This window comes from Alligator sinensis, unplaced genomic scaffold (assembly GCF_000455745.1).
Source record: "Alligator sinensis unplaced genomic scaffold, ASM45574v1 scaffold1240_1, whole genome shotgun sequence".
NCBI classification, from domain to species: Eukaryota; Metazoa; Chordata; order Crocodylia; family Alligatoridae; genus Alligator; species Alligator sinensis.
This window is the reverse complement of record NW_005842245.1, coordinates 41851-60994: the sequence shown is the minus strand read 5'-3', so window position 1 is coordinate 60994 and position 19144 is coordinate 41851. Positions and strand designations below refer to the sequence as shown.

At 39.9% G+C, this 19144-nt stretch overlaps 1 protein-coding gene across 6 annotated transcripts in view; it reads left to right on the top strand.

The window, feature by feature from the left end:
* The window catches only part of LOC102386022 (multidrug resistance-associated protein 1-like), a 67114-nt gene that overhangs the window by 17985 nt on the left and 29985 nt on the right, over positions 1–19144 (top strand). For all 6 annotated transcript variants that reach the window (XM_025208698.1, XM_025208699.1, XM_025208701.1 and 3 more), the window contains 10 exons: positions 358–612; positions 2631–2696; positions 4543–4680; positions 7546–7692; positions 8283–8367; positions 8476–8542; positions 10204–10330; positions 12689–12865; positions 17599–17766; positions 18656–18848. In XM_025208698.1, the coding sequence (XP_025064483.1) occupies positions 358–612; positions 2631–2696; positions 4543–4680; positions 7546–7692; positions 8283–8367; positions 8476–8542; positions 10204–10330; positions 12689–12865; positions 17599–17766; positions 18656–18848 (1423 nt within the window). The remainder of the gene's footprint in view (positions 1–357; positions 613–2630; positions 2697–4542; positions 4681–7545; positions 7693–8282; positions 8368–8475; positions 8543–10203; positions 10331–12688; positions 12866–17598; positions 17767–18655; positions 18849–19144) is intronic.

Genomic DNA, 19144 nt, shown 5'->3' with positions numbered 1-19144 from the left:
CTTGAATATCTTTGTTGATATTTTCTGCTGCCTCCCTGAGAGAGCCTATGGCAGTCTTTCAGCCCTGAAGAAATTCTCCCTTGGCCAGATCTAACTAAGGCTTTTAGTGTTTCTTTACACCACTCTGGTTTCATTACTTAGTACATAAGAGGCAGACTAGACTTTGGAATCTCGTTCACTGAGTGCAATTTTCCTTTGCTGTTACAAGAAAGCCACCCTCCTAAGTTTCCTGTGGATGCTTAATAATAAGTCTGTGTAAAACATGTAAAGCAATACAATAAAAAAATAAAGCACATGTTCAAGATAGATACTACTTTGTGACCTTGACCTTTTGGGACCTTGTTATATTGCTTTCAGGCCTTAACCTTAGCTAACTGTGCTCGGAGAAAATACACAAGTGGTGAAATTGTTAACTTGATGTCCTCAGATGCCCAGCAACTAATGGAAATGGCTGTAAACCTCAACCTTCTCTGGTCAGCACCATTTCAGATCCTGATGGCTATTATCTTTCTCTGGCAAGAACTGGGCCCATCAGTATTAGCAGGTGTTGCAGTGCTTGTTTTGGTTATACCTATAAATGCTTTTGTTGCTGCCAAAGTAAAATGTCTGAAGGTAAGAAACACAAATGCTGGAAAATTTTGAAGTGCTATATTGAGGAGTTAATTTTTAATTATGTTTATAAAATTAATGTATATACTTAATCATGCACAGAAACCCTAATCAAAGGCTGCTTTGGGTGGAGGGGGGTTTAAGAAATACAGTTCCTGTCCATTATTTAGATTAAACTATATTTATAATAAAATGTAAATAGCATTTTTTATCTATATAAGTGTTGGTAGGTCCTGATCCTGCGAACAGAAGTGCGTTCTAGAGAAACAAAACATTGAAGCTTCTATGATCGGACCTCACATTCTTAAACTCTCATTCACACTTCCCTTTGAAGCCAGATTCCAGATTATCCCCACCAACACTCAGAAAAGCCTACAAGGCTCACTATGATCTCTAGCAGATCTAAGGAAGGCCAGGGATGACATCACTGTTGTGCCCCTACAAACATCCTGACACCCCTAAGGTCCCTTCTGGCTCTGCGATACTTCATCTCCATTTAAAATGTAGCCAGGATCAGCATGGGAAAAATAATACATCTCTAAACTGCTTTATCTTCACCAGGAAAGCTCAGGTGGACCAAAGAAGGAGCTGTTTTTATCCTGTACCCTACCTCATCTCTGGTGTCTCTTTGTATAGTACAGCAAAAGACCTGGTAGAGGCCTTTATGAGGTCTAGGCAATATCATCAGTGTGGAAACATAATATTATAGAAGCAGACAATTTGCACTTTCAAATAGTGGTAGTGGGGGAGAGATTCTTAGACAGCTCCTTCAGATCACAGATCTTTTCAGTTATGAACATTTTTACATGTGTTCTGGGACTTGGCACCGGGCGCTTTAAATTAGCGAGCTGTGTTTGTTAGAAGTGCCGGTGCGTCACGTGTATCAACATCCCTACATGTCCCTGCACTGAAAAAAATGGTGGTGGGCTACTTTGAACTAAAGCTCATCGAGCATGTTTTATTTCAAAGCACCCTGCTGTCACTTTTCCAGTGCGGAGATGTGTGGGAACACTGATACACGTGACCCAGAAGGCTGCCAGAGCATGTCAGTTTCCGTTCTCCAGCAGACTCGATTAATTGAGTCTGCTCCCATGCGCCGGATTTCTAGCATGTCAGAGCAGTCTCCACGCACATCTATAGGAGCTCTATGTGAGCAGAGGATGGAGCCTGGTGATCTAGGCCAATTTTGCAACCTAACCATTGTAATATTCTGCCTAGGTATCATTACTGGGAAACAAACAAACAAAATCATAGGGTGCACTGACTAGTATATTTTGAAATTGCCTTCATTGTTTGAATGACATGCAGAAATTAACCACCAGTAGAAAAATCAAAAGGTGTTACCAGTAACAGAAGAATTCCCCGCTCCCTCCCTCCCCCCTCAAAAAAAACCAAACACATTTCAGCTTAACTAGTACTAGCTTGTATCTCACAAATCAGACTGGGTGAAATTCTGTTTGCTTTAGTCAAATGTAATCATTTAATGGAACAACTTGTATATAATAAGTGAACAAGAATATATTCTTTAACTATTTGTAAATTCATCAGACCCAAATAATTGCTATTGTATGCCAAATATACCACGTATGTGACCGTGCTGAAATATTATACTTAAAAAGATTAGATGTTTTTTGTGTCCAACTTTAGATAGTCAAAGTCTGTGTAGATTTAAATTGATACGATTATTCCAGAACACTCTCAGAATTAAAAATCTAATTAAGAAGTTTCTAATTAGAATGCAAGGAATGAACTGGTTTCTGTCATCATCATGCCACAAGAAGAATTTTTAAAATCTCAGGGTTTATTATAGGTAAAGTGGTATTGGAATAGATTTACTAATTCTTTTACCATTTGGTGAATTATGTGACAGCATAAACCACATACCAGACTGAAAAGATAAAGTATGTTTAACAAATTAAATATTATTCAAAAAAGTGATGAAAATGCAGTAGGCAGTACACAAGGTAATTTGATTATTTTATTCTTATTTTAAAAGGTAAACTTTTTTATCTTTTAACCAGAAAAGCCAAATGAAGACTGCAGATCAACGGGTTAAGCTACTAAATGAAATATTACATGGAATAAAGGTAACACAAGAAGCTAATTAGTTCCACTGTACTTTCACTAGTTTGTAACGATGAGACAGTACGTAATTCATAAAACTAGGATCTTGCCACTGACCTTTCAGATGACATCAGAGACAATAAATAGGAGAAATAAGTTATTTTATGTAAAGTGTTCAAAGTTATTTTTTTTAAAGCTATATTAAGGTCAGTTAGAAATATGATTCTGAAATACAGATTAACAGTGACATTTTCTTATTATCTTGCTTTAGTATTTCATTAGAATAGACCGTCTTTAGAAGCTTGCAAATCTCTGTCAAAAGTAAAGTTTCAGTGAAAAAAGGAAACAAGCTTTTCAAATATTTTTTTTTCCTGACCATCACAATTTGTCATTTATACTTCAGATCTGAAATACACCCACATTTCAAGTAATTCATAGTTTATGGTGTATTCCCCTCAAATTTTTTAATTTCTAGATGTAATCAGTATTGCTAATATGGCTTGGGAAATACAAATTCTTAGTGTTAAATTATTATTACACAGAGAGGAAGTTCTGTTAGCGGAGATGTTATTTGGTTGTAAGTAAGAGCAACAATATTTTCAGTACAAACATGTTGTTATAATAGACTGTTATTTATTTGTCAGTAGAAGGCCCAAGGCCTCTCTTCCTTTATTCATCTCATGTACTATTAATAACAATGTCAGGTTACACTGTTACAGAGCATCTTTCCTATGAAAAAACCCTAGAATTCTCCAGACTGTGAATACATGCACTTAATAGAAACTATACATATGAAAAAGGCTGCACATTCAGGCATTCTCCGTGCTGCTACCTTGCAGTGTTGTGGGGGAGGGAAGGTTTGATCCCAGGAGAGCCAAGCGTCAAAAAACCTGTGCAGGAAAAAAGCAGGCAGCACACATGGTGGCAGTGCGCACTGCCCAAAATCAGAGCCTGGCCAGCTGGAGTCACACTCTGGTTGCTGGCCAGACTCCCAGCTGCAGGAGTGCCATGTCTGCAGCTTTTCTGGTCCCCAGGACCTCAAGTAAGGCTGCTGGGGCCAGCACAGTTGCTGGCCCAAGCCTCTCCTACCCCACCCACGGTAACCTGCTGCGCACCAGGGCACATGACATGGGCATTCCCCAAGAACAAGTAGCAGCAGCACAAGGTACAAGGTATGCCGGTTTGTCCCCGGGGAAACAAATGTCCATGCTCATGTGGACACAGCCTCTTTGTTCATGTTATGTATAACAGCAATAGGGTTGTTTAAAGTTGTCAGCCCAAATTTTTTGAGCACACTTTACATGCTGTCCTTAATTAGGTAAGAATTTGATTGATTGCCTAGCTGATGACATTCATTCTTATACCAGGTTCTCCAGGAGAAAGTGAAATATGAGCTTGGACTACCAAACTGATATTTTCTTTATCAGTCAGTGATAGAGGACATTTGCAGAGAAGTCTGATTTTGACACCTGCCTAGATAATTTTTAGCTAACTAAAACACACAGAAAGATAAATGGGGATAAGAGTACCTAGGAATAATAATTATTTTAACAGAAGATGGGCATAGTGAGATGTATAGAGCTAAAGAGCGCTACCACATGCTATTCTGAACAGCAGTAATTTCATTTTGACAGAAGACAGCGTATAGCTGTACCTTATAGACTAACTGAATTTCAGTTTTGAGTTATGTTGAGTCTTAATAGGACAGTATTTCATTTGTAAAACTTTCCACTGGGAAAATGGAAATTGGATTTTACAGTTTTATAATATTAAAACTTCTACAGACAACTAAAAATGAATTTGTTCCAAAAGTTACTATCATTTCTCCCGATTTATTACAAGGTAATTTTCAGTTTGATTTCTGTTTAGATTCTCAAACTTTATGCATGGGAGACATTCTATCAGAAGAAGGTTATGGAAATTCGAGAACATGAAATAGATGTTTTGAAGTCATCTGGATACTTGGCAACTTTCTCTATGCTAACTTTGACATGTATTCCTTTTCTGGTATGTTTCTTGACTATATACATTTGTATAATGTTGATTACTTATATATTCCCTGTCACTGTAGTATCTGAAAGCCTTACAACTGCTGATGAATTTATAATCACAAACCCTCTGTGAGATCATGAAATATAGTAATAAAAATATTTTACAGAGGGGAATTGAGGCATGGAGAAGATGTGGATTATCCAAATTCATACAGCAAGCCAGGAATAAAATCCAGATTTCCTGAGTTTCAGTCAAGTGCCATAATCAGAGGACTCTTATTCTCTCATGCAGAGAATTGCACATTCTTCTTAAAGAAAGTGATTCTTATCTTTATACCAACTAAACGTTTAAGTGACGCTTTCATTTCAGTGATCAATTTTTTAAAATATAAGATTAAAAAATATAAGATTATGGTGTCAGAGTAGAGGTGGTATAGACTCTAATTCTTATGTAAGCACTAGCAGAAGTTAGGGGGAGCAACTGAGACAGCAGTCCCAGGTGCCAGCTTGGTTTGGGGAGGAGAGCAGGGGCAGAAAAATAACACCCTCTCTTGGCCAGCTTTGCTACTACTGCCAGCAGCCAAGAGCCACTGCCACCCCTTGTGCTACCACTGCCCAGGACACCAAACTGTCCTGTTATGCATCTGTCTGTAAGCAGTAATTTGGTTAGTGGGGGAAAAAGATATCTTAAATATATATTGACTATAGATGTACTTGAGATGGACAGAAGATCATCATTTTCATGGGGTGAGGCAGAATGTTTTTTCTGTGTTTCTTTAATACCTTGTGAATCAAATAAAGCTTTTCACTTTATTCACAAAATTTGCTATCTGTTTTGCCAGCTTTCTTGCTTCCTAAATAGCATAGCTAGATTCAGAAGTCAAACAGGTATTTTTCTGTTCCCTCTTATTGATCTATATCAAGGCAGTTGCTATAGCAGAGAAATATAAACACAACTTAAGTCAATACTTTAATTTTTTTTCCTGTGTACCTGTTCCCCTGAGCTAACCCAGTGTGGTGGATGTGCCAGAAGACTGAATTCATGAAGGGAAGCTGGAAATTCAGGAGTTTTATCCCTGATTTGCTACTCATTTGCTGTGGAGCCCTAGGAAAAGAATTTCGCTACTTTGGACACATCCACATGAGCATGGACATTTGGTTCCCTGGGGACAACTAGCAACAGGACACCTTGTGCTGTCACTAGTTGTCCCCAAGTAACGATTGTGCCACATGCCCTCTTGTATGTGACAGGTTACCCTGGGTTGGGTAGGGGAGGCTGCTGGGGCCAGCCCAGTGCTGGCCCCAGCAGCCTCACCTGGGGTCCTGGGGCTCCAGCAACGGCGATCCTGCCACTCAGAGCAGAGTCTGGTCGGCAGCCGAAGTATAGCTCTGGCCAGCCAAGCTCGTTTTGAGCGACACATGCTGCCCCTGCATGCACTGCTCTGCTTTTTTTTTTTTTTAACTTTTTTTTGGGGGGGCAGGGATTCCTAGATCTCCTGGGGTCAGGCCCCCCACCTTCATGCTGCTCCCTTGCAGCATGGAGGAGAACAGCTGAATGTGAAGTATGTGGTTCCACACACATTTTCTTCCCTTAACTCATAGCTGTGGCATGATATATAATCTATACAAGTACTGAATGTTAATAGTTTCGGTGGTGAAACTGTAGCTGCATAATACATTAATATCATTTTAGTAACATGTCATTCCTAGAGAATAAAAGAAAAATTGTATGATTTTGTTACATAAGAAAACTGTTGTAGAAAAGCACTTTCCTATGTGGCCACTGGCCAGTATACCATCCTGCTTTTAAGAAATTTGGAAGAGCCAAACTTTTTTTTTTTTTTAAATGAACAATGCCTCTAAACTATAAGGTTCTGAAAATTAAGAAACTGAAACTGTATGTCATCTAGACAGCTTAAGCAGTGGAATTCTATCAGGAATTCATTTAAACTTTCATTTTGAATCACTTCTTTACATGAGAAATTATGGGTCAGAGCCTCATCTAGTGTAAAACAGCTAACTGAGGACTTAAGTCTATACCTAACCTAATAGGTTTATCCCTGTATGTTGAGAGGGAGGATTGAGGTCCAGATCCTTCCAACCCCTAGTCATGTTAGCCATTTAGATAGGCTATTCAGTATTATACAGTACACCTATATTAAAGAAACCATTTTCAAGATTTCAGTTTAGAAATTGGATGGAGGGGGATGTTAAATAAAAATGAATATGTCCTATTTTTGATAGCCAAAAGCAGAAAAGTACATACCAGTTCTTTTTATCAACTTTAAAAAAAACCTAAGTCTGTAAAATGCACCAATTCTGTACAACACATCTAGGTTAGTTTACATGAAGTGCAGAGCACCCACATAAAATCTGGTGAGATTTAGCTCATTGTGCCGATTCAGGATGGTAAAATAAACTTAATTCTGGAAAATTATCCAAGCATGGGAAAACAATTTCCTAACCAGCAGTAACTTAAACTCCTTCTCTTTTTGAGCTCAGTGATCATGTGTGCTGCTAGTTAAAATGATAGTGCACATGAACTCTGGAAGACAGGCATACAAGGAGTTCTGTGGGTAAGGAAAGTATACAAATCCACATTTACAAAAGGAGAGAATTGGACCTTGACATACTCTGCATGTGAAATTCTGTGGGAGTATTTCTATGCATATATTTAATTAAAGAATGGAATATTTTAATTATATGATACAAGAGCTTATATTTCTTCTACGTACTACAATTGTATTATTTTAATTTGCTGATGATGGCACAGTTCATATGTTAGTTTATATTTAACCTCCATTAATTTCCTGCTTTTATCCTTTGAGAAATTGTTGAAAAGTACAAATGGAAAAACAAAAATCCCTCTATTTTTTTAAAGGTCTCTTTGGCTACATTTGGAATCTATTTTCTCCTGGATGAAGAGAATGTTTTAACTGCAGCTAAAGTTTTCACATCCATCTCTTTGTTCAATATTTTACGGCTGCCACTGTTTGATTTGCCAGCTGTGATCTCTGCTGTAGCCCAGGTAAAAAACAAAATATGTATGGGCGTTGTAAAGGGTAATACGGTGCTCTCTCATTTATCATCATGTGGTTTCATCTACATTTCATGGATGGCTAAGCAGCCCAGTTTTTACAAGTCTTACGTTATTATATTAGTTGGGTGAATAATGGAGGAGTATTTTCATGGCTTTGATGGTGGAACTTCAGGGATAGAAGTTTCCTGATATCTTTTGAAGTATATTAGTATATTATGAGAAATGACTAACAGTTGTCAAAAATACTGTTGCTTTTTCTACACGTGCTTAATCTACTTTTTCCATATATGTTAAAGCATGGGCAAATGCACATTTGGAGTGATTTCTAAAGTGGGTGGAGGGGCTGCTCCCTATCATGCAGCAGCTTTATGTTCTAACAGTTATGCATTCACAAGGTGGAAAGTATACAATTGGAGAAAAACGAATCCAAATTTAACCCTGGATGAAGCAATGCCTGCTTAAAAAACAAACAAAAAAACCCCAAAACCTGTGCATGGCATGCTTCTCTCAATATAATCTAGGTTTTTGAAGTATTGTTTAAGAATCTGAAATAGTATAAATATTCATATTTGTTACAGACAAAAATTTCTCTGGGTCGTTTAGAGGACTTCCTAAATTCTGAAGACCTCGATCCTCAAAATATCGACACAAACTACAGTGCAAGTAAGCTGGCACATATGTTTTTCATTTGCATCTTGTACACTAATTATTCAGAAATAACAACTAGGCAGCTGCCTCTGAGTCATTGTTTCTTTCTCTTCACTGCAACAGATCATGCTGTAGGATTTATTGATGCTTCTTTCCGCTGGGATGAGAACAGCACACAAATTTTAAATAAGTAAGAAAAAAAATCCCTTTAATAAGTACTTTGAACAACATCTGTGTAGGCTTCACATTCTGCTACACTGCATTTCCATAGCATTTGGGTAGATGATGACATATGGTCTGCCTAGTTCAAGGGGCAGAATTTTTTTTTTTGTCTCAGAATGTCCCAAGTAGATGATTGCAACTCCCCAGACCACTGTCTTATGCCTCATGTCACCACTACTCCAGAAAAGGAATTCACTCAGAGTAGCATATGTTTCCTGACATGCAGGTACTACTATATGCCTACATCTGTAAAGAGAATGAGGCTGATATTTAGTTCCCTTGCCCATCATATCCACTTGCAGGAGGGGAGGGTATATGAATTTTACAGAAGCAGTTTCACTTTCTGCATTGCTATTCATGTTATAGGTGGCCACACAAGTACATAGGAATACAAGATATTTCCTATATGCCCTCCTGGAAACATACATGATCTCTTATTGTTTTTAAGTACAGCTTCCTTAATTTAACTTCGCTGGCACTGGGGTCTCCATCTTGGAAACAATTTTTCCTTTTGTCAATATTGCTCAATATTACTGCAAGAACAACAGATTCCCAAGAATTTCTGTTTCCTGAATGGCCGTGTCATAGATTTGTCAGGCCTTGTGTTTGATGCAAATTAAGAAATGCTTAAATTGACAGATGATGCACAAGGACAAAGTTAGTACACAAAGAAATATAACCATGCTGCAGTGTGACCTGGAGAAATTAAGACAGTGGGAGTTTCAGAGAACATGGGCAAATTTGGTATCAATATTGGCACTGCATTAGCAACCAGCTACACTGAGGAACTAGCAATGGTGTATAATACACCATCATAATGAAATGTAGTACAGAAACAAAACAGAAATGAAACAATATATCCAGATACTCATCCCCATCTCATTAAAGTGATCTCATTTCCATCTCATCTTCCTACTACTGCTTTACATTCAACCAAACACTAACTCCTAAATGCATTGCAGAAGGATAATTTCTCTACAAAAAGCTCAATTTTGCATGTCAATTCATTGACAATACAGTAGTCTTTTAATGCAAAAATGCAAGAGATTTTGAAACTGCGTTCTTATAAAAACACTGCTGAGAAAGTTGTTATGCCCATGATTCAGTAATCTAATAGAATTGAATCCTTTTGGAAACAGAGAGCATAAGTTGGATCACTATCTTAATATTGTAAAAGCAGATGTACTAAGTACAATAGATGGGTCAATATGAAGAAGCTGTAAAAATAGATTTTTGTAAAATGTAGAACTTTATTGCAAAAAAATGGCTGAAAGCACATCAAGCATTAGGAAGGTGGGTAATAAGACTGATACTCTACAAGACAGAAATTAGGGGTTGTCCTATTCAAGGTGCTCACAATACATTGTGACCAAATGAAAAATTAAAACTTTTTAAACATGCAAACACATGCAACTATTTTTGCAAAGCCATTATTTCAGGGTTCTGAGGAGTACAGAACCTTTTCGAGTCAGAGAGGCCCAAACAGAAATGTTTGTTTCCTCAGTCACTGTAAGGGGTAGATTAAGTATTTTGTCCTTCAGAGCATCTGCTACAGGGGGATACTACTCTGTAAACAGTACAGTGTTGACAGAGGGAATGAATGGTGTCTATCTGTCTAAAAATTTCTAGTCTGAATGTGAGGATCCCAGAAGGTGCTTTAGTTGCTGTTGTTGGACAAGTTGGATCTGGAAAATCATCTTTCCTTTCAGCTATTCTGGGAGAAATGGAGAAACTGGAAGGAACAGTCCAAAGAAGGGTAAAGTCACTTTAAAAAAAAAATCACTATAGTTATACTATTTATATAGGGTTGCTTCAGAGAATAAACTATTTTTATTCATAAAAAAATACATTGGCAGTTAAATATTTTTGAGACAGCCAACATAGTCTTCTGAGAAAACTGGGATAAAATTCAGATTGCTTGTTGTTGGATGATGTGTAGCTTCTTACACTAAAAGGTAATATGATACAGCTCCTTTTTATTTAAGTGAGTAATTATTCACTGTAAAAATCCCTTATGGATTTAGGTCATGTATCCTGCCTAAGGATTTAAACATGGCTGATTTGGAACAGTGATAAAATTGTGACCCATATGTAGGAGTGACTGTTTTTTGCACATGGCCACAGTGGATTATTCTTAGGGAAGGAAAAGAATCATGGTGCTGATACATGTTACAACTTGCAATTCTATGAAATGTTAGACAGTATTAAAGTTAGAACATGCTGTGAGCAGTTGCACAGTAAAAAGTTAATGCCATCTCTAATGTGCAAAGCTCTGATTTGCTGCTAGAGGTCTGGTGAGCAGGGATGTGGCTAGGAGCTGCCAAGTCTGCCCAATGGCTGCTCAGCTCTAAGGCTCTGTAGTGGCTCCCTGTTCACCAACCCTCCCCCACAGCTCCCTGGCAGCCCCCACTTACCTGGCACCTCCCCTATCCTCCTTGCCCCCCTCTCCCCCCATCTCCCCATTTACCCATGGCTGTCCCTGCTCTGTCTGTTTGGGGCAGTAGAGTTCTGGATAATGGATCTAAGTCATCTACCTTGTTGGAGGAGGGTGGGGGAAGAACTGCATCCTGGGATACCAGACCTCAGATTGTATTCACCCCATGTAGCAGACTGACTACTGCAACACAAGCTGCTTAACACCAGCTGGGGATGATCTTCTCTTGAAGAGGCATAACTTTGAGATTTAGAGGGCACTTAGCTCATCTTTTCCTATCTTAGTGCATGGACACCCCTGTCATAAGAGCATTTAACATCTAACAACACCCTTTTAAAAAGGAGGGAAACAGTGTAGGTTTGGGAAAGGGAGCTAAACAAAAACTACTGCTCAGGTGTTAGTATCAGCTTATAGGGTGGCAGATGATGTTGCAAGAATTCTATTAGTTCCTAGTAAAATTAGTAGATTCCTAGATTAATGCCCCAAGGGACTATAGGTACTCCTCACTTAACGTTGTCCTGGTTAATGTTGTTTTGTTATTACATCACTGATCTAGTAGAGAACAAACTCGTTTAAAGTCATGCAACGTTGTTTGGCCACCGCCTGCTAGTGAGTAACTACCATGACGTAACTGGATTCGCTTAACATCGTTTTGCTTAAAGTTGCATTTTTCGAGAACGCAACTATGACATTAAGCAAGAAGTGGCTGTATTGTAATCATTTAGTCAGGTGTAGTTCTAATTGTCAATTGGTGTTTTCATCCAGTTAGCTCAATAACAATACGTGAAAGCCCAAAATAATTAGCCACAATAGCATCTGGAAAGAAGCACTACACTCTGTTATTACAGCTTGAGCAACCTATTAAAATAAGTTTTACATTAAAAAATGCAAACTAAATCTGATCGTGGTTTGAGAGTGAGATTGTCATATCCAAAACACGGTTCCAGTTTTTGGTATCTTTGTGTCCTGAAGCAGATCTTAGGACTGAAAAAGTTGCCTTGTGTCACACTGGGCACGTCTATGTGTGCCTCTATGGCACTGCTGTTACTGTGCTGTTATTTAGTATTTCCTTTTGGAAGTACTAAATGATGGTGCAGTAACAGCCTGTACTGTCATGCCAGCAGCGCACGGTTATTTTTAGCCACTATGTTGCTGTAGTAATGCACTATAGCAAGGGAGTGTGTTGCTACAGTGATGCAGCTGCAGCATCATAGTTTGTGCCCACCAACACTGTGTCACTGTAGCGTGTTGCTACAGTGACAGCATCTTGTGTAGACGTGTCCACTGATAACCATCATGCTGAAACATTCTGTGTCCCGATCCAGCAGTGCATCCACCTTAGTATTGTATTGCATGCATGAACGAACATTCTCTGCTTAAAGGCAGCACCCCTCAGTGATACTACTCAAAAATAGGTTTTATAAGTCAATCCAGGTAGAGGTAACATAATTGGGGCATACCAATTAGTGTGTAGGTGTCTTCTAAAAATTAATCTTTTAGGCAGTCTGGTCTGTAATAACTGACTTCTTAGAAAGATAACACAATTTGATAAAGCTGATATTTTGGAACCGTTACTTTGAGGTAATGTTGGAACAACAGATGTCTTTAAAATTCGTCCTTCCCCTTGAAGCCATGTTCAAGTGAGAGCATATTTATTTTTCTTCTCTTTCTCTTTTTTAGGGCTCCGTGGCCTATGTTTCCCAACAAGCTTGGATTCAGAATTCTATTTTACAGGAAAATATTCTCTTTGGCTCAGGTCTAAACAAGCCATATTATGAGAGGGTTTTGGAAGCCTGTGCTTTACTACCAGATTTGGAGCAATTACCAAATGGAGATCAAACAGAGATTGGAGAAAGGGTGAGAGAACTTGAGTCATCATAGATCACTCAGCTGAGCTAATTCACACATGCTTCCAAATGTTTTTAATCTGCTAATTAATGTGTAACATGAAAAATGCTGGAAAGTATAACTAATCACTGCTTCATCCAATAGTCCTGGCCTAGCTCCTCAAAAGAATTTAGGTAATTAACTCCATATTTAGTCATTAAGATTTTTTTTATGAGGTAGTTGCCAGAATATTTTTGAGGATCTGTTGATACTTTTCTATAGAAGAGTTTTGAGTCAATTGGATTGCCCTTCAGATATTCTTTCTACTCTAGGCCTATACAATACTAGCTGTTCATCCATTTGAGAATGGGCTTTTCCAAAGTACCATCATTGGCCTAACTAATTACTCTCACTGAAATGAGGAGGAGCAGGGACAAGCAAATGGTGATGCTTTTGAAAATCCTGTCCTATAGGATAAGATAGGATTTTGGCATTTTCATAGATTCATAGACACTAGGGCTGGAAGGGACCTCGGAAAATCATTGAGTCCAGCCCCCTGCCCCAGGGGCAGGAAGTCAGCAGGGATCATAGGATCCCAGCAAGATAAAACATCCAAATGTCTCTGGAAGGGGTTGAGAGTAGGTGCTTGAACCATCTCCGGCAGTAGTCTATACTAAACCTTGGGGGCTCAGACAGTAAAGAAGTTCTTCCTTATGTCCAGCATGACATGGTCCTGAAGGAGTTCGTGACTGTTTGACCTTGTCATCCCTTGGGACACTCTGGTGAACAGACGTTCCCCCAGACCCTGGTGGTCACCCCTGATAAACTTATAGGCGGCCACCAGATCACCCCTGAGCCTGAGCTTTTCCAGGCTAAAGAGTCCCATGGCTCTCAGCGTCTCATCATAAGGTCTGTTTTCCTGACCTTTGATCATGCGCGTGACTTTCCTCTGCGCTCTCTCAAGCTTCTCCATATTCTTTTTGAATTGTGGAGCCCAAAACAGGACGCAGTACTCCAGCTGCGGCCTCACCAAGGCCAAGTACAACGGGAGAATGACGTCCTGGGATTTGCTTGAGAAGCATCTATGGATGCAAGCCAGTGTTTTGCTCACTTTACTAGCTGCAGCATCACATTGAAGGCTCACATTCATCTTGTGGTCAATCATGACCAAGTTCCTTTCGTCCATAGCGCTAGCCAGCATAGCATTGCTGAGCCTATAGGGATGCTGCAGGTTTTTCCTCCCAAGGTGGAGAACCTTGTATTTTTCAGTGTTAAACACCATTAGGTTCTCGTCTGCCCATTTCCTGAACCTGTCAAGGTTTGCCTGGATCACCCTCCTGTCCTCAGGTGTGGATGCTTTACCCCAGAGTTTGGTGTTGTCAAACTTGGCCGGTCTGCTTCTGACACCAATGTCTACATCATTAAGGAAGATGTTAAATAGTATAGGCCCTAGGACAGAGCCTTGAGGGACCCCAATGGAACAGCGCACCACGACGATTGACTTCCGTCAACCACCACGCCCTGGGTTCTACCGTGGAGCCAATTCCCCAGCCAGCGGATCATGGTGAAGCCAAGGCCAGTTAGTCAATTTTGCTAAGAAGTGATCATGGGATACCAGATCGAAGGCCTTTTTAAAAAAGTCAAGATATATGACATCAATCTCTTCTCCCTTGTCCAGGTGATAGGTCACCTGGTCGTTAAGGGAAATAAGATTGGTCAAGCAAGACCTAGCTGCAACAAACCCGTGCTGGCTATCCCTCAGGATGTTACCATCAGCCAGTTCGTTAAGAATGGCTTCTTTGATAATCTTTTCCAAGACATTCCCCAGGATAGAGGTCAGGCTGATGGGCCTGTAGTTTGCCGGATCCACTTTCCTCCCTTTCTAGAAAATAGGCACCACATTGGCCTTCTTCCAATCTTTGGGCACTTCACCAGAGTGCCAGGAGTTCTCAAAGATCTGTGCCAGAGGCTGGGCTATGATGCTAGCCAGCTTCTTGAATACCCTTGAGTATAAACAGTCAGGGCCATCTGACTTGAAGGTATCCAGTCTCTCAAGGTATTCCTTCACGAGGTCAGCATTGACAAGGGGTAAGGGATCTCCCTTGCCCGGGCCTCCCTGCCCCATAATGGGCAGGGGCATCCCATAGGACTGGTGAAAAACCAATGCAAAGGACCGATTTATCAAGTTGGCTTTTTCCTGGGTGTCAGTTGTCATTTGTCCCATCTGGTTTAGCAGGGGTCCAATGTTGCCCTTGCTTTTCCTCCAGCTCCCCACATATCTAAAGAAGGACTTCTTATTGTCCTTGATACTTGTAGCTAATTGGAGTCGCAGCCTTGGCTTTCCTGGTTCGCTCCCTGCAGGTCCAGACCAGTGCAGAGTATTCCTCCTTGGAGGTGGATCCAGTCCTCCATCCTTTGTAGGTCTTTCTTTTTAGACACAGGAGGTCCACTAGTTCCCTGGAGAGCCAAGCCAAGGGGGCTGCTGTGCCCTTTTGCTGCCTTTCCTTCGAGACGGGCTAGACTTTGCTTGTACATCCAGGATTGCTCCCTTGAGGAGCAACCACTCATCCTGAACTCCCCTCCCCTTTGGGTTGTGGCCCTTTAGGGCCTCACTGACAAGCCTCCTTAGCCTTGTAGCAGTCAGCTTTCCTGAAGTCGAGGACTTCTGTATTGCTGACCGACTTGCCAACTTTACAGCGAACGATGAAGGTGATCAGCTTGTGGTCACTGTCACCCAGCTTCCCTTCAATCATTAGGTCACTGATTAAGTCGTCCCCCATTGCCAGTACCAGGTCGAGCAGCATTTACCTCTCGTCGGCCCGTAGACTTCTTGCGTCAGATAGAGCTCATCCATGCACGAGAGAAAGCTTTGCAACCTCTCAGATTTGGCTGAGCACTCTTCCCACGAGATGTCTGGGTAGTTGAAGTCTCCCATGACAACCATGCACTGGGAGCGTGCGGCCTCAGCCAATTCCCTGATGAACTCCTGGTCGAGCTCTTGATCCTAGGCAGGGGGTCTGTAGTAGACTTGCACCATTGTGTCCCTTGTGCCATGTTCCCCATGGATTTTAACCCAGAGGGTCTCCAGTTGTCCACCCTGGGCGCCAATGTTGGCTTGCAGGGACGCATAGCTTTCCTTGACCCCCGCTACTTTTGTCCACTCGGTCTCTCCTGTACAGGGTATAGCCGTCTATATTTGTGGCGCAGTCATGGGTGGAGTCCCACCATGTCTCCGTTATCCCTATGACATTGTAATTATTTGTGTTTAGGAGCTGGTGTTAAGCTTGTATCCATATCAAGGTTTATCTTTAAAAAACAAAAATTTTAATAATTAAAAGATGAAGCCAGATGTCACTGTTCCAGCAGTCTTTTCGTGCTAATTATTTTGGCCACTCTGATAAGGAGAAGTCTGAAATTTTATGAGAGGGACCCATTTTCAAATTGGAATAATGATGAATGGTAATACTAAAACTTTAGTACTTATGCAATTTAAAATACCAACAAAAGAAAACTTTCAGGTAACACTTAGCTTTTACATATCATATTGCATAGAAAATGCTGATCTATCCCAGAGCAGGAACCAGACGCTTATAAACAGTAGAACTAATGTTTCTGTTTTCGTTACAGTGGTTAACAAGGGCATTTCAGTGTATTAGACAAAAACTGTTCATGTGTGTTTATACTCCAGCTGGCTAATGATGACAGGCTAAAATTGCTTTTTCTCCCAACTCTCACTATTCTGGTTTTGATTTGTTGTAAGACAGGCAAGGAAATATGGTTCCAGAGACTCTACCTGTGTCTGTGTATTTAAATATAGCAATTACCATATTTTGCCTGTAAGATATGACAAAAGAATGTTTTTCTGTTACTAGGGCTTCAAGACTGGTATGCGTTCTTAGTCTGAAGACTTTACTTATAGCTAAAATACTTGAAGCTACTGCAGTACTAGTATCAAACCAGGGAGTTTCCTTTATCCAGAATGTTGAGACTTACAAGGCAAAATTGAAACTCTCAACTTTACCCTTTTTCCCAGTTTATGCACAGAGATGCAGATTGCAAACTACTCTTCCTGCTCTTTCAAAGGCTAATTGTTTTCCCATTATTTATATATATGAAATACAGAATTAATTCATATTTTTCCATGCCTGCTTATAGCACTTAGAGATCTTACATGGAAGATACTGGGGGGATCAGAGAGGAAAATCATAATCATAGGCTCTTACAAATAAAGTGAGGCAGGCAGACATAAGGAACCATCTGTAAATGGATTTATAGCCAATTATAAAGAAATATACCTGGTTTGTAGTTAAGCTATGTCCCTACAGTAATGCTCTGCTGTTCACTTACAACAGCAGTTTTAACCTGTAAAAAAACATTTTTAAACAGTCTTCATAACCTTCAAGTAAAATGAGAAAAAAAGTAAATCATATATAAGTACAGAAAAGCCTCCAATTACATTAAAGATGTTCTATATGTATTAGGAAAAGATACAGATCATCTCCTCTTGAGACTATTGATATGATCTGTTTTCACTTTATTGATATAATGTAACAGACATTAGTTAGACATACAGGTTTGCAGTGATAGTAAATCAGGTTCATAGCTCCAAGGGTGAGTGTCTACTTTATGGAATTTCCAATGATTATATTACAATAGTCATATTTAGGAATGGAGTAATGGCTGAAGAAGTTTTTAAAAAAACAAAACACAAAAAACCCAAAGCTGTGTCAAATTTGATCTACTGATGTATTTTCTCTTCTTAGGGAGTTAACATAAGTGGCGGGCAGAAGCAAAGGGTGAGTCTGGCTAGAGCTGTTTATAGCAACGCGGACATATATCTTCTGGATGACCCATTGTCAGCTGTAGATGTACATGTTGGAAAGCATCTTTTTGAAAAGGTTATTGGGCCCTCAGGGCTCTTAAAAAACAAGGTAAACAAAGCAGACTTTTTTCCAATATTGGTGACACTTCATATAAAGTTAACAGCAGACTGAGAAGCTTCAGTCACGTCTATGTAGATGGCAGAGATTTAGGAATGCCAGTCATTCACCATTTCAGTTGTATTTAGGAGAGCTGCAGCATCCAAGTTTCCCCTAAAGCAGAGATTTCAAAGTTTTGTACTTCATTGAGACATGAGCCCTTTCCTATTCTAGAAGTATCAGATATAATGTGATAATCAGTCTGAAGGACCTTGTGGACAAAGCAGCATTTCATAATTACTTAGTGTTTATTGTAATTAATTGTACTGTATTTACTCACATACCATACTCACCTTTCCCCAAAAATTAGCCTTCCAAAATTGAGGTGTGTGTTTAAGTGAGGAAACTGATGTCCACACCATAATGGAAGCATTGGGATGCTAGAATGGCTGTATACTTACCCATGGCTGTATGCAGGAGAAGCTGTACAACTGCACGTTTAACCCTGTCACACTTGCTGTCAAATTGATGCTGCCCATTTGGCAGTGGCTCTGACAAGGTTAAATTTCTAGTTGTACGGCTGCAGCAAAAAGATGAGCGATGCTGATGATAGCACTCTGCCTCTCCAGCATTCAGCAACGGCAGGTAAGATTCTGGAAAAGGCCTTTTTTTTTTCTTCTTTATTTGGCCTTCCAATGGTACGTGTCTTATTTCGGGGAGGCAGGGGGAAGGTGGTATGCAAGAAAAATACAGTAATAATAGTTTCTTCAGCCTGCCTGCTTTAGAGGCCATGAGAAGGAAATTCTTAGGCACTTCTTTATGCAATCCTCATAGTAACAACTATACTGTTGCTACATACTATGGTTTCATATGGCAAAAATTAAACTGTTCTGTGTTTCAGACTTGTATTTTAGTGACACACAGCTTGGCATCCCTGCCTCAGACAGATCTTATAATAGTAATGGAAGCTGGAAGGATAGCGGATATGGGAAATTACCAAGAGCTGCTTTCAAAAAGAGCCAATTTTGCTGAACTACTACAAGTCTTCAGCACAGAAAGCAAAAATGAAGAAACACTACCTATAAAAAGTGACTGTATGTAGTATCTTTGCATATATCATGTTTTTTAAAGATATAACATTCCACATGAGTTGCTAAAATGTTATTTCCCACTGTAACAGGGGATCATCTCCAGGGTTGGCCATGAAGCCCCTGGAGGCTGAGCAAATTCCTTACACCCTGTCCTCGGGGCTTTCCACCCTTCTTTTACCCACCACACCGTGATGTAAATGGTTATTAAAGCATGGGGGGCTGCCCTGATCTTACACTAATGTAAGGACCCCAGGCATGTTAGGGGTCCATGCCTTAAAGGCTAATTGCATGGCTCCAAT